This window comes from Cydia splendana, chromosome 7, assembly GCF_910591565.1.
Source record: "Cydia splendana chromosome 7, ilCydSple1.2, whole genome shotgun sequence".
Taxonomy (NCBI): Eukaryota; Metazoa; Arthropoda; class Insecta; order Lepidoptera; family Tortricidae; genus Cydia; species Cydia splendana.
In genome coordinates this window covers 21,967,943-21,980,932 of record NC_085966.1, presented here as the reverse complement: position 1 = coordinate 21,980,932, position 12,990 = coordinate 21,967,943, and the positions used below count along the sequence as shown (strand labels likewise).

The following is a 12,990-nucleotide window of genomic DNA, read 5'->3' as shown; positions in this document are numbered from 1 at the left end:
GCTTTTCTCAAAAATGGTGCAACAAATATAAATATCATAGAAATATTTTACAAAAGCAACGTTCTTACGTATATATTTTCACAGAAAAAAGTAGAAACAATTGAAAAAATTAGCTTTGCCGCCTTTTTATTTTTTTAATAAAAAAAATAGAAGTGTATTTTTCTGCCGAAAATACGCCAACCTATTTGAGACAGCTAAATAGTCGCGGTACTAATCATCTGTTTGGCTGTTTAATGGGCCTGTGCCTTCATTTGATATGGCCATTTCAACTTTTAAAAAGTTTGGAACTCGACAAATAATGGAATTTGTATGCAACATTGCAGTCCCAAAATCGAGACTGCAATGTTCTTAACTTTTTAATTTTTGACTGACCATAAACTACGCGCTTCGCAACCTATTTTTTAAACGGCAAAGTCGACTTTGCCGTTCATTTTTTTTTTACATATTGTCTTGACACAACAAGGGAGCTTTTTTTTTCAAATAGGTAGGTACACTGAAGGAGGCTACACTTGAGAATTGATCGAATGGTGATGTTACTTTGCCAATATTTTTTTTGTATTTTGTGTTTGGATTTGTGACCATGTGGGATAAATACTTAGCTAAGAAGAGAGAGAGAGAGTATTTGGATATGACGCTTCATTTAATAACAAAGGCAGCTAGGGCATCCCCATATTACAATTCAGTTTTACACTGTTTCAGAATCACTGTATAATAATCACTGCTCAATATTAATCATGAATTCATAATATAATAGGTACCGTAAAATAATCCAATTATAATCCAAAAACTCCCAACTATGGTACAAAATGAAATCGAATATCTTCGTTCAAGTGTTTATATTATTTGTAAGTCGCAAAGATCTGAGATTAAATATTTTTATGAAAGCAAGACCATCAAAATATGGATCATAATTTGTATTTAGTGCTGGACTAGGTACCTAAGTTGGATGGTTAACGATACGAATCCATTGAGATTTAAACCTAGCTGAAGCAAGGCCAACTAGAAACAAAGTCAACAATTTTAGCCGATTTCAAATACAATATTATGTAGAATTGTTTTTTAAATCAAAAATGTCTAGTAATTTTTACTTCGAAAAATGGAAGACGGTACTTAAGCAGTTAAAATCATTAATACAAATTGATCAAGAATATCAGGTAATATAAGTGTCAAGTGATGTGTCTGGTTGAGAGTTCTATAGAATCATTAGCTTCTGCCTGAGACTTCGTCTTCGTGGAATGAATATGACGATTGATAGATTCTAGCCTATGTCCTTCACCGGGTCTCAAAATATGTCCCTAAAAATTTTGAGAATAAGGTTATTTGCTCAAAAAGTCATCCTTTCATCATGTCAGATCACCAAAACACATGACAAGCGACGTTGCCAGGCCGTTGAGCGCCTGAGCGAGATGTTAGCAGCTTACATCAGCATTTACAACGAAGTGCTGGAATGCTCGCAACAGAACTTGCAGGTGCAGAAGACGAAGGACATCTATGCTGTTTTGTGTGCAGTAGTGGACCGGTGAGATATTATCCTTTTTATGGAAAAAATTACACAGGCTAAAAGGAAAAGTTCTTAGAGAGTAGACTAATTTCGATAAATTTGGCAGAATCCTTGAACTCAAACACCAGGTGCGAAAACTAGAAGGATGTCAGGCCCAATTCCTGAGTAAGGGTGCGATCCGTCATAATTTGACCGTCGATGATGCAGAATTCCGCGATATCCCGGTCAGAGTAGAGAGGGATGAAAATTCCAAAGAGATGATAACTGATGCCTTTCATGCTGTTAAAGAGAAAATTCTTCAAAAGGAATTGGAGCTAGGTACTTTTTAGGCACATCAACACGACACATAAATTTTTGCGCCTTAACGCATTCACTGCCAGGGGGCGTGGCCTAGGAACAAACTTGTATGACGGTGAACGCACATGTGCGTCGGGGGCAGTGAATGTGTTAAATTAGGCATTTTTTTTCTGTCAATGCTGAATTAAAATTATGAATTTGACTTTGTGACATTAATTGCAATATTGCAGCGAAAGAAGAAGAAATTTCAGAAAAAGAATCAATAAATGCGTGGTGGGACGATGATAATGACAAAACAGATGACGTGGCAACCGGGGACCAATTCATTCGGTATGACGAAGACGAGGAACTTTCCGAAGAAGCACTTAAGACAAGAGAAATGGTGGCTTTGATACAGGCGCACGAAAAAACTAGGTAGGTAGAAAATTCAAATGAGGTATTAATAGAAAACGTTGCTTATTATTTAGAAAAAAATGTGTTTTGAAGCTATGGATAATTTCTAGGCGAGTGACTCAATTAAACTTGCAAAGAATGCAAAAAAGACAGCTGTGGGAAAAGGAATTACTAGGAACTTTAGCACCCCAGGCAAGAGAAGAACTCAAAATACGAGCTGCAAAATTAATACAAAAAGTTGGCAGGTAATTTAATAACATTTAGCGTTATGATAAAAATAAATTGTTCGATGTAAATAACAAGAAAGTTTGCAGAGTATACATGGAACTGAAAAGGAAGAAAGTAAGAGAATGTAAAACAAATGAGGTATTGGGAATCAAACCTTGCGGTGAATTCAGCTACAGCGAAAGAGACAAAGTAAAAGAGGTAATAATTATTAAAATGTTACTTGAAGAATACAATTATACATATCAATAGTTATTTCTAATTTAATTTATGTTTACAAAATCATTAAGGTAAAGGTTCGACGGGTAGAAATATATAAACAAATGGACAAGAACTGGAAACATCAATGCGTGCAAATAAAAGAAGACTTTTATAAGAGAAAACATGACGAAATAAAGGAACATTATCGAGATAGCATCAGAGATTGGTTTCGAGACTGGTAAATAGTTATCTATTCAATAGAATATACCTAGTATAAAAAAAAACGGGTTGCACTCCGGGAGTGCCGGCAGAAGTGAAAACTCAATGACATTGTAACAGTTTTTCGATCAGGTCACGTGTCCGTCTTACGAATCTTACGTCTTACGGACACGTGACCTGTCGCGAGTTTAACATTTTTTCCCCATCACAAAAAGTGCACAGCGCCGCTAAAGAAGTTTTCACTTCAAAAACATATTTAAAACATAAATACTCTCTTCATCATTGGTTGTATTGTATTCCATACACTGGCCTTTTTGGCGATAGAAAAAATGTGAACTTATAACAGATAATTTATTCAAGGTACGAAAAAATCGGACTCTTCCATAATATACCAAAGATTACTAAAGGTGGGTCAGTTGCTATTTGGCGGGGAGAAATACCATCACCTGAAGACTGGTACGAGCAATATAAAGAATACATTGCTGCAAAACAAAGAAACAAAAACAAATCAGGACAAGAGGTACAAAAATCAGTAGTTATGGATAAACTTATTGAGTTCTAGCGTTTAGTAATTATAAGTAGTATAAAAATTGCAGTGTACGATTCACATCAACAAAAACATAAGAAATGAGATCCGACAAAAATACTGTCATAGGAGGAACAGTCAAAGGGACTAGGGACCATTATTCGACCCGATAGGTATACTTGACTATAATTATATTTACAGAGTGTAAAGTAAATAACAAAATCCAAAGTTGTCATTTTTTTATTAAAAACTTAATCCGTTGCCTTCTTTCTGTCTTTTTCATAACCTGCTTAATTTTTAAGGCGAAGTTAGAAAAGAAGGCTGCTTTAATGGAACAGAAAAGGTTGAAATTAGAAGAGAAAAGGAAAATGAAACTTGAAGAACAGTTAAAAAGGAAGATGATGAAAAACCCTAATATGCATCCAGGATATAATTACCCGGAATCCAAAAAGTTTCATAAATTAATCGAGGTTCGATATTTAAATGTAGAAGTATAAGGTTGTATAGGTAAAAGCAGTTTCCCTTGTTAAGTATTAGCAAATGTGGCAACGTCTCCCTTGAAGTAAATTTTAATGAAGTAGCTATCTATTTTCTGCACTGATTTAGGCTTTAGACCATTACCACGAATTATGGGACCAACTGGATGCAGACGAGTCTATGGAAGTAAAACAAGGAAATGTCAAACAAGTAGACGAAGAAAATCTCATTGGAGAAGTGAAATTAGAAATCGCCACTGAAGTCGATGACGATATGAAGTAATTTACTCTTTTAAGACTTTACGTGACCGCTTCTCCGTACGAACGTAGTCCTCATCTTCCTCTTTAGATATTAATGCAAAATATTTTTATGCAATTTGATGTACGTACTTAATATTAACCATCGTCTTAACCCCTTTTGTATTAAGAAAAGATGTGACTCTGCTTTTAGTAAATTTATTACTTAACTTAACAGTAGGTAGACTTCAAATTCAATTTGGAGAAACTGATCCGAAGATTTTTTCTTATTTTAATGGTTTTCTACAGACAAGAACTGAAGAAACTAAACAAAGCTTTAAAGAAAGATTATGAAAATGCACAAGAAGAAATGCCCGAGTCGATGCCTGAGAAAAAGAGCAAGCGCGCAAAGAAGAAGAAAATCAAGAAAAGCAAAGAACCTGACAAGGAGGCTATTGCAGAAAAAATGGAGGTAATAATATATTCTTCTTTTAGTTTAACAAAATACAATACAATACAAATACTCTTTATTGCACACCTCTATACAAAAAAACAATACAGAAAGAAAACAGCATCACATAGAGGTAACGAACAGGCGGTCTTACCGCTAAAAAGCAGTCTCATCCAGGCAACGTTTAGGTAGAGGAAATTAATAAATTTACACAATTTTAGTAGGTGTTGCAAAAGCAATGAAATCAACAATGAAGAAGTGAATTCAATTTAAACTATATAAATGTCATTAAACGTAGGTCGGCAAACGCATGGTATAATAATATACTCCGCCTGGTACTCTATTCCGAGATTCGCGTATGACCTAACTGACACGGGCCGACGTCATCATGCTGTTTACAGGTTCTCAAACTTTAAAATGTGGGAGAATTTTAACCAACGGTGAAAATTATTTTAACGGCATTAATTTTAAGTTATTCATGTAGAAACATAGTAAAATAAAACAAAGCTAATGTATTGAATTAAACTTTATTTATCTATACAAGACAAACGTTTGAAAAACTAATTCACAGTTACACATTAATTACCAAGCTTACGACGTGAAAAGTTTGGAAAACACTGCGACTGCTGACACTGAGCGAGAAGGAAATAACAATTAACACGCGTTCGACAAGGATGACGGTCAGGACATGAAGTTATCTAGATCCGAATTGTCAAATGTGACAGCGCTATCCTGTGTTGCCAGTAATGTAAACAGAATTACCCGAACGTCTGAAATTTCTTTCGTGAATCGGAAGATAATGCTAACGAACAATTAAAAATGACGTGTTATTGTAAAATCTAAGATAAAATACATATAAGTGAAAATTATAAAGAAATATTTTAACTTATTAACCATAGGTATAATGTACCCATGTAACATGTTATGTTGAAATAAAGTGGCAATGTTATTGTGACGTAGGCCCGTGTCACTCTGGGAATAGAAGACCATGTTTTATTAGACCATGGGCAAACGTAGGTCTTAATGCCCCCACGATGATTATCATGTTCGTAGTAAACAGCTAACAACAAGGTTCTTTAAATTAGGAATAATTTGTAATACCTATACCTATCTCTTCTTTTGTTAGTATTTGGTTGAAAATGGTTTTCTGAAAGAGTATTCTCAGACGAAGTTAGAAGACTTCCTTGGAGATCACAATATGGTCGGTGACGACTGTCGCTGCTTAGACATGTAAGTTTTGGTATTATCTAGTAATTATTTTTAAACCGCACAGTCTCAATCTTTCCATTCCTTCCTTTTTGTTGTACACGCCTTAAGGAGGCGCATAGCGCATCTACCGCAAGAATGTTTCAACCGTCACCGGTCTCAAATATTCAGAATTCACCAGTAACAATGTGCTAAACCATACTTCTCACTGTACTAACTTAAATGGCATTGCAGAGAAGCGCACCCATGCGCCGGTGAAATAAGAAGCCTCTGGTGGGAGCGTTGTCGGGAAGTCAGCCACGGGTTCCACAAAATCCTGGCTGTCGGTCCGGGTGGCAGCGGTCGGTCCACGCTAGTCTACGCGCTGGCTTCTGTCAACGGTATGTTACAAGCTTTTATTTAACTTGCAATGAACTGAAATATATGTCATATACTTAGAAAAAGTGACCAAGGCCTCCAGGACCCAGGAGTGGAATCGAACCAGCGTCCTAGGTGCCTCAGCCCCTCGGCCACCCAGGTCACGGCGGCATAGGTCGAATTTTTCCAAGTATATGCAATTTTTACTGAGGACTTGTGGCGCCCCCTCTGCAATGTTTGTATGTTCGGGTGCTAGTAAGCTAAATTAGACCCACTTCCCATTACTCAATCGAGCTGAAACTTGACATACCTATACATGTAAGTTGGGTGACAATGCAATACTGTGGTATAGTTTGTAGCTTTCTAATAGACCCCGACGGCTAATCCTTTGTCTATTGTTAAGTAAAACCGCACTTACCATCTATACTATACCATCCAGTTTACCCGATAATAGACACTGGAGGTGGCCATAGGAACTCTGTGATAACTGATAAAACAATGCAACCTAAGTGTGTTTAAGTTTGTTAATCTCTCGATGAGTAGGTATTAGGTGCCAGTTGATAGAAAAGTACAGTCAGCGATAAAAGCTTGTATCAAAAATGAATGTTTTAACGGTTTACTTATTATTTTCTGTAGACGCAACACTCTTGGAAGTCAACCCTTCGGTTTTGGACGTGGATTTGGTGACACCAGAATACTTGCAAAACGTAATAAATGCGCTAGCGGTCTGTGCTCGTGTTGCACAGCCCACAATCATTTACATGAAAAATGTACACTTATTATTTAATAGGAAGGTAAATCTTTAGCCATCTGTTTTTACAATTGTAGTATACATTGTGGAATGCAGAATGTAGAATATAGATCATGCTTTTCTACGTCCTACTATATTTTAATATTTTATCCATGTGCTTTGAGATTCTGATCTCTAACGGATGACATACGGTCCGGATACGAGCACAGGCGTATGACACTTCATTCGGTGATCAGTGATCACTTGATGTTTCTATTGAATACGATGTGTCGAACGCCTCGGCCCGAACGCAGTCCCATAAAGGGGCCCACTGATTAACAGTCCGCCGGACGGTATCGGCCTGTCAGTTGTTCAGAACTGTCAAAATTTTGTTCTAACTGACAGGCCGATACCGTCCGGCGGACTGTTAATCAGTGGGCCCCTTAAGAGAGTGGATACAAAAATAATTTCATTGCTAATTCTAATTTCAGAAAAAGAAATATATCGCAGGTTTTCCGAATGCAGAACTGATAAAACGATACCTTTTTAAGAAGCTCTTGAAAAGGTTTAACAAAACTGATAATATTACTATTATTGGTAAGTTATCTATATATGCATTATTCAGCAGAATCAAATCAGCCTTATTAGATAAATGAAACGAGCCAAATGAAACTTTACACCTCGACTAGGCTAACTTTCAGAAGGGAAGACGAACGAAGAGGTCCTGAGCATGGCAGGAGAGAAGAGATGCCTGTTAGACACAATAGCTAACAGAAGGGGCAAGATGGTTGGCCACCTGATACGGCACGACAGATTCTTTTTAAACACTCTCAGGGCAAGACGCAGAGGAAGGCCCAGGCTCACATATCTCAGCCAAATAAAGATAGAGTTTCCGTCGTGTTGTATTACGAGGGAGTTAAAAGGCTGGCCCAGCAAAAAGAAGAATGGCGATTACCTACTCCACCGACAAGAGCATAGCTCCTAAATATTGATGATGATGAGGTTTTCATTACCGCTAGCACCTGTCCTGTCATTCCGATACTTTTTGTCAATACCTATATAATTATCGTCGATACAAAAAAGATTTATGATGAACTAATCGTAAGTAGGTACCTTTTAACTAGGTACTTAACTTCTGTTTCAGCCAGCTGCTCCGAGCCGTGGCTGACAACCGGAAACCTAATTAAGCAGTTTCCAGATGTGCTCCTGCTTCCTGACACGACTTACTCAGTGGTCGTTCAATTGTTAAACAATTGGGTAATCAGGTAAGTTAAGTTTGAAAATCAACTTAGGCTGAGTTTTTTTACAACAACACAATTAGAAGAGTTTTTTTACAGCAACATTTATTGTACATGTAACTTTGTAATTATTTTACATTCATAAAAAAAACCTACCAATTGCGAGTCGGACTCGCGCACGAAGGGTTCCGTACCATTACGCAATAAACGGCAAAAAAATCACGTTTGTTTCATGGGAGCCCCACTTAAATATTAATTTTATTATGTTTTTAGTATTTGTTGTTATAGCGGCAACAGAAATACATCATCTGTGAAAATTTCAACTGTCTAGCTATCACGGTTCATGACATACAGCCTGGTGACAGACAGATGGACAGACAGACAGAGGGACAGTGGAGGGTTAGTAATAGGGTCCCGTTTTTACCCTTTTGGTACGGAACCCTAATGAATGAATGAATTAATTAATTAATTCTGTTTCAGTAACCGCTGTCTTCCTCGGGACTTGGATGTGCACACCCTGGCGCGGATGCTCAGAGGATATGGTTTCGCATTCCTTAAGTCCACACTGCAGGACTTTCTGACGCCTGATCGCATCGTCAAGTGAGGACCAACGCTTAGCCAATCGAAACTTAAGCATTGTATGGAAATAGTCACGTAGTACGTAGGTAACTAGTGCTAGCACTCCAGTCCACTCCATCTGAGCAGTGAGTGAAACTACGACATTTATATCAATCAATCAAAGCATTTATTGCCAGGCTACTAAGGCCCATAGATACATATCTTACAAACTAACATATATGTATATAAGTACTTACAATAATAAAAATCTTAAATACTATAAAATCATATATAGCACAGTGGCATTTTCGCACAACAACTCAATCAAACCAATATGTATACTCGTATATCATATGTATCGTCTTGTCTTGTCCCAATACTTGGTAATTGATTGATTAGAAGAATTCAATTATTTTAGCAAATTATCGATACTACTTTTGCACAAGAATTTGAATTTCTCTTCAGAATGGCGGCGTATGGTCTAACTGTGAAAGAAATCTTCGAGTATGTCATCCAGACAGGTGTTGAAAAACATGTGAGTTGTTTAGTTTTTAGGGTTCCGTACCCAAAGGGTAAAACGGGACCCTATTACTAAGACTTCACTGTCCGTCCGTCCGTCCGTCCGTCCGTCCGTCCGTCCGTCCGTCCGTCCGTCTGTCACCAGGCTGTATCTCACGAACCGTGATAGCTAGACAGTTGAAATTTTCACAGATGATGTATTTCTGTTGCCGCTATAACAACAAATACTAAAAACAGAATAAAATAAAGATTTAAGTGGGGCTCCCATACAACAAACGTGCTTTTTGACCGAAGTTAAGCAACGTCGGGCGGGGTCAGTACTTGGATGGGTGACCGTTTTTTTTTTGCCGTTTTTTGAATTATGGTACGGAACCCTTCGTGCGCGAGTCCGACTCGCACTTGCCCGGTTTTTTAGTACCTACTAGGTTTAGTTTAGATATACCTACCTATCATATATTTTTCGTAAGGTGCAGGGGGGCAATTTAGACTGCGGGATAATTTAAAGTAAACGAAATATCTTCCATGTTTTACATTATTAACTAGAGTGTAATATACTTATGTCCGGATAGCGAAAAATATGTGTTGTGTGTGACTCTAGTTAATAATGTAAAACATGGAAGATATTTCGATTAGTTGAAATTACCCTGCAGTCTAAATTGCCCGCCTGCACCTTGTAGGAAATGCCGAAGGCTGCCTTTCCACTGAGGTCGAAATGAGAAAAATTGTGCAGAAATCAACCAATGCGGTTGTAATCCAACGGAGATGGGAATTGGTTGATATCCGCGCGTCTCCTCTATCTCTAATCATCAGCTTATATATTTGCATTTATAAAGTACCTGAAGTATAAACTCATTTTTCTACTCGTCGACTGTAATTCTTGAATTAAGATTTCTTATACCAAACTGCAATTGGGTATTTTTAATGTATGGGCTCCCAATTCAACTATAATATTCATATCGATACAGTTTAGTCAACTATAATGAAATTGACCAATCACAGCTCGCCGCGATCAAGAGGACGAAACAAAACCATAGCTCAAATTAATTATTTTAGGTTGTATAGTAGAAACAATTGGTTCATAAGTCTGAAACGCGCATGTGACACCCTTAATATAGCAACATCCATAGACTACGAAAACCACTTAGCGTTGCTTGTTAGTCTCCTTAGGCTACGGTGGCCAAAATCGAGAAAACAACTGTCTAAAAATTGAATTTAGCGCGGAGCAAGTACCAGGGCCTCATGAGTTACGAGAAGGTGTCGTTGACCAACCCGCCGTAGGGCGCGGGGCGCGGCGGCCGAGTCACGTACCAGTATGAAGGTATCGCGGCTGTTCGCGAATCTTAGCTGTATACTTTTGGTTTGGTTTATTTGTATGATTGATAGTTTAAAGTATTATTTTTGTTGACTAGTAGAAAAAGTATTGTATACAATAGTGATATAATAAAGCTTTTCAATCTCGTACCTTACTTAGGCAACTCAGCAAGCTTCGTTGCCTAAACACGGTACTCGACTGAAAAACTCTCTATTATATCACGATTGTATAAAATACTATTATTGAATAATAAGTGTTATAAAATGAGTATTAAAACTAACTACAGTTAAAATAACTCATCAATCTCATCATCCTCCTAGCGTTTGTCCCATACAAAAAACCGTGTCAGTTAAAATAACTAAAGCTAGAAATTAAAAACACCTATCAACATTTTGATAGGGTGCCCATCACGCAGGCAGCGTTCCCGCGCTGAATTGCTATGGCCAATCTTTGCGCGACAAAGCTGCCTCCGCGAGGGTCACCTATGGCCTCCCTTAGGTGTTTGCTGAATACCTAAGGTCCACTTGCACCATTCCACTAACCCCCGATTTACCGGTTAAACCTGGAGTTACTATGGTTACCAGTACAATTTGACACTGGGTTAAGGGTTTAACCGTTTAACCCCGGGTTAGTGGGATAGTGCTAGTGGGCCTAAGTGTTAGTCGAGATGTAGATTACATTTGATTTCAATTCAACTGACAGGACTACGAACAATACTTGAAATGGTACTCAAGGAAGACAATCTGGGGCAAGAAGGAGACTAAACAGCTTGAGGAAGCCCGTGAGTTCCGGGCAGCAGTGGAGAAGTACGCAGAAGTTAAGAAGAAGAAGGATAAGAAACATCTAGCAGTGTTGAAAGAAGAATAAATTCATTTCAAAGGCTTTGTAGAACTGAACTAAAACCCACTTTTTTCGCTAAAGAGTGGTTTTATTAAATAGTTTATTATCTTAAATTTTCAATAAAGAAAAAGGTTGAAGGTTGTCTGGAAGAGATCGCTCTTTAGCGATAAGACCGCCTGTTGTTGCTTAGTTTTTTATTTATGTTAATTTGCTGTATTTAATCATGTTTTCATTGTGCACAATAAAGAATATTATTATTATTTGTATCTCCGTTACAAACTCTCGGGTTTTTAAGCCCGGTCATTTATAAGGCGTGCGTGGGGATATAGATCCAACACGTAGAGGCCGTTTGGAGAGCTTTGATGTCATGTAGAACGCCTGCTGGAACCCATTCACGTGTACATAAATAGATACCCGTAAACCGGTTTCAGCAGGCATTGGGAGCTATTATAGAAAAATGGAAAGAGTCCTGTTCTATGGTTTAAATTTGGGTGGAAAATAAGTCTGGGCTATTGCTAAGAGTTCCGGACACCTGCCATAACATTGTGTTATACAGTGTTATCGAGGCAGGCGGTGACTCGCCACTCGTTAGATGGGCACCTGATGCGCCATCGTAAAGACGGCCAGGCGCAACACCGACGTGAGCGGCTCAGGGGTGTCGAGAGGTGGTGCTGCGCTTTCTCCGAAGTTACTCGCGGCGTTATGCCCTTTAACACTTCCACCCCTGGAGCATATAGCTCTAGCGACTCCTCTCTGGACGGCCAATGAAGGCAAGCCAGAGCTGAAAGTCCCGCGGGTCCCCTTGGGATCCACTCCGACCGACGAAGGCACGCCGGAGACGGAGACCCTGACCGACTCTCTAGAGCACTCGGGTCCGTGGGGTCGTTACTCCCCAACAGCTCGCCACAAGCTGCATGCCCTGCGGGCTTATTATTATTATTATTAAAGAGGTAACCACCATGTAACCACAACAAAAGTCATACATTTCTTCATGTAAATAGGTACCTACTTATTTCTGAATAAGTACAGTCACCTGCAATAATATTGTTACACAACAAACTTATGTCTGGCTCTACAAATAAGATCGTGTCAGATATATTTGCAGCCTTCGAAGAGTAATAATTATATTATTGCAGATGCCTGTACATGAATTTCATATTATCGTTTTTTTTATTTTAATGTGCCTCTAGGTATACCTAATAATGCCTACACCACGCATTTTTTCAAAATTAAATATCACTCTTGTTAAATTCCCCTTTTTTTTACAGAAATAAAAGAAATAATATTAAATCACATTTATAGACGGGTCTAACGCGAATTTATGTGTTTACGCGAATGTGAGTTAATATGTGTTCAAAACGCGAAAGTTTTAAATATTATAAAATAAATAATTGTACCTATATTAGCGCAATTTGAGCAATATTTTGGCAATCAAATTCAACCTTACCTACGTCCATTTACCAACATACCATGCAGTATAATCTACAGTTATTTTTCATAAAAATCGCTATAATCATAAACAACGCCCAACGATAATCCGCTCAAACTGCCCGAATGGCCGCAATGCAAATAATAAGTCCCGCCCTTCCCATTGGAGGGTGTTTAAGCGTTTTAGCGATTTTTATCAACGTGCTGACGCCGCGATTTCTGCTCTTTATTGAGCAAAAATGCTAACTTTTAGTGGTTGAATCGCGCGGTGACCAC

The 12,990-nt window shown here is 38.1% G+C and overlaps 1 protein-coding gene and 1 long non-coding RNA gene across 2 annotated transcripts in view; both read left to right on the top strand.

Moving 5' to 3' along the window:
• Nucleotides 1-12,990, top strand: part of LOC134792432 (uncharacterized) — a 55,949-nt gene that overhangs the window by 16,679 nt on the left and 26,280 nt on the right. The window lies entirely within an intron of this gene.
• LOC134792358 (dynein regulatory complex protein 11-like) lies at nucleotides 1,001-11,366 on the top strand. Its single transcript, XM_063763636.1, has 19 exons — nucleotides 1,001-1,154; nucleotides 1,353-1,519; nucleotides 1,608-1,819; nucleotides 2,029-2,212; nucleotides 2,302-2,436; nucleotides 2,506-2,617; nucleotides 2,707-2,855; nucleotides 3,197-3,356; nucleotides 3,665-3,832; nucleotides 3,969-4,117; nucleotides 4,385-4,547; nucleotides 5,653-5,756; nucleotides 5,967-6,112; nucleotides 6,726-6,883; nucleotides 7,311-7,416; nucleotides 7,964-8,084; nucleotides 8,538-8,657; nucleotides 9,081-9,150; nucleotides 11,149-11,366. Exons 1-19 carry the CDS (start codon nucleotides 1,071-1,073, stop codon nucleotides 11,311-11,313), a joined length of 2,673 nt encoding a protein of 890 aa, XP_063619706.1. The 5' UTR covers nucleotides 1,001-1,070; the 3' UTR covers nucleotides 11,314-11,366.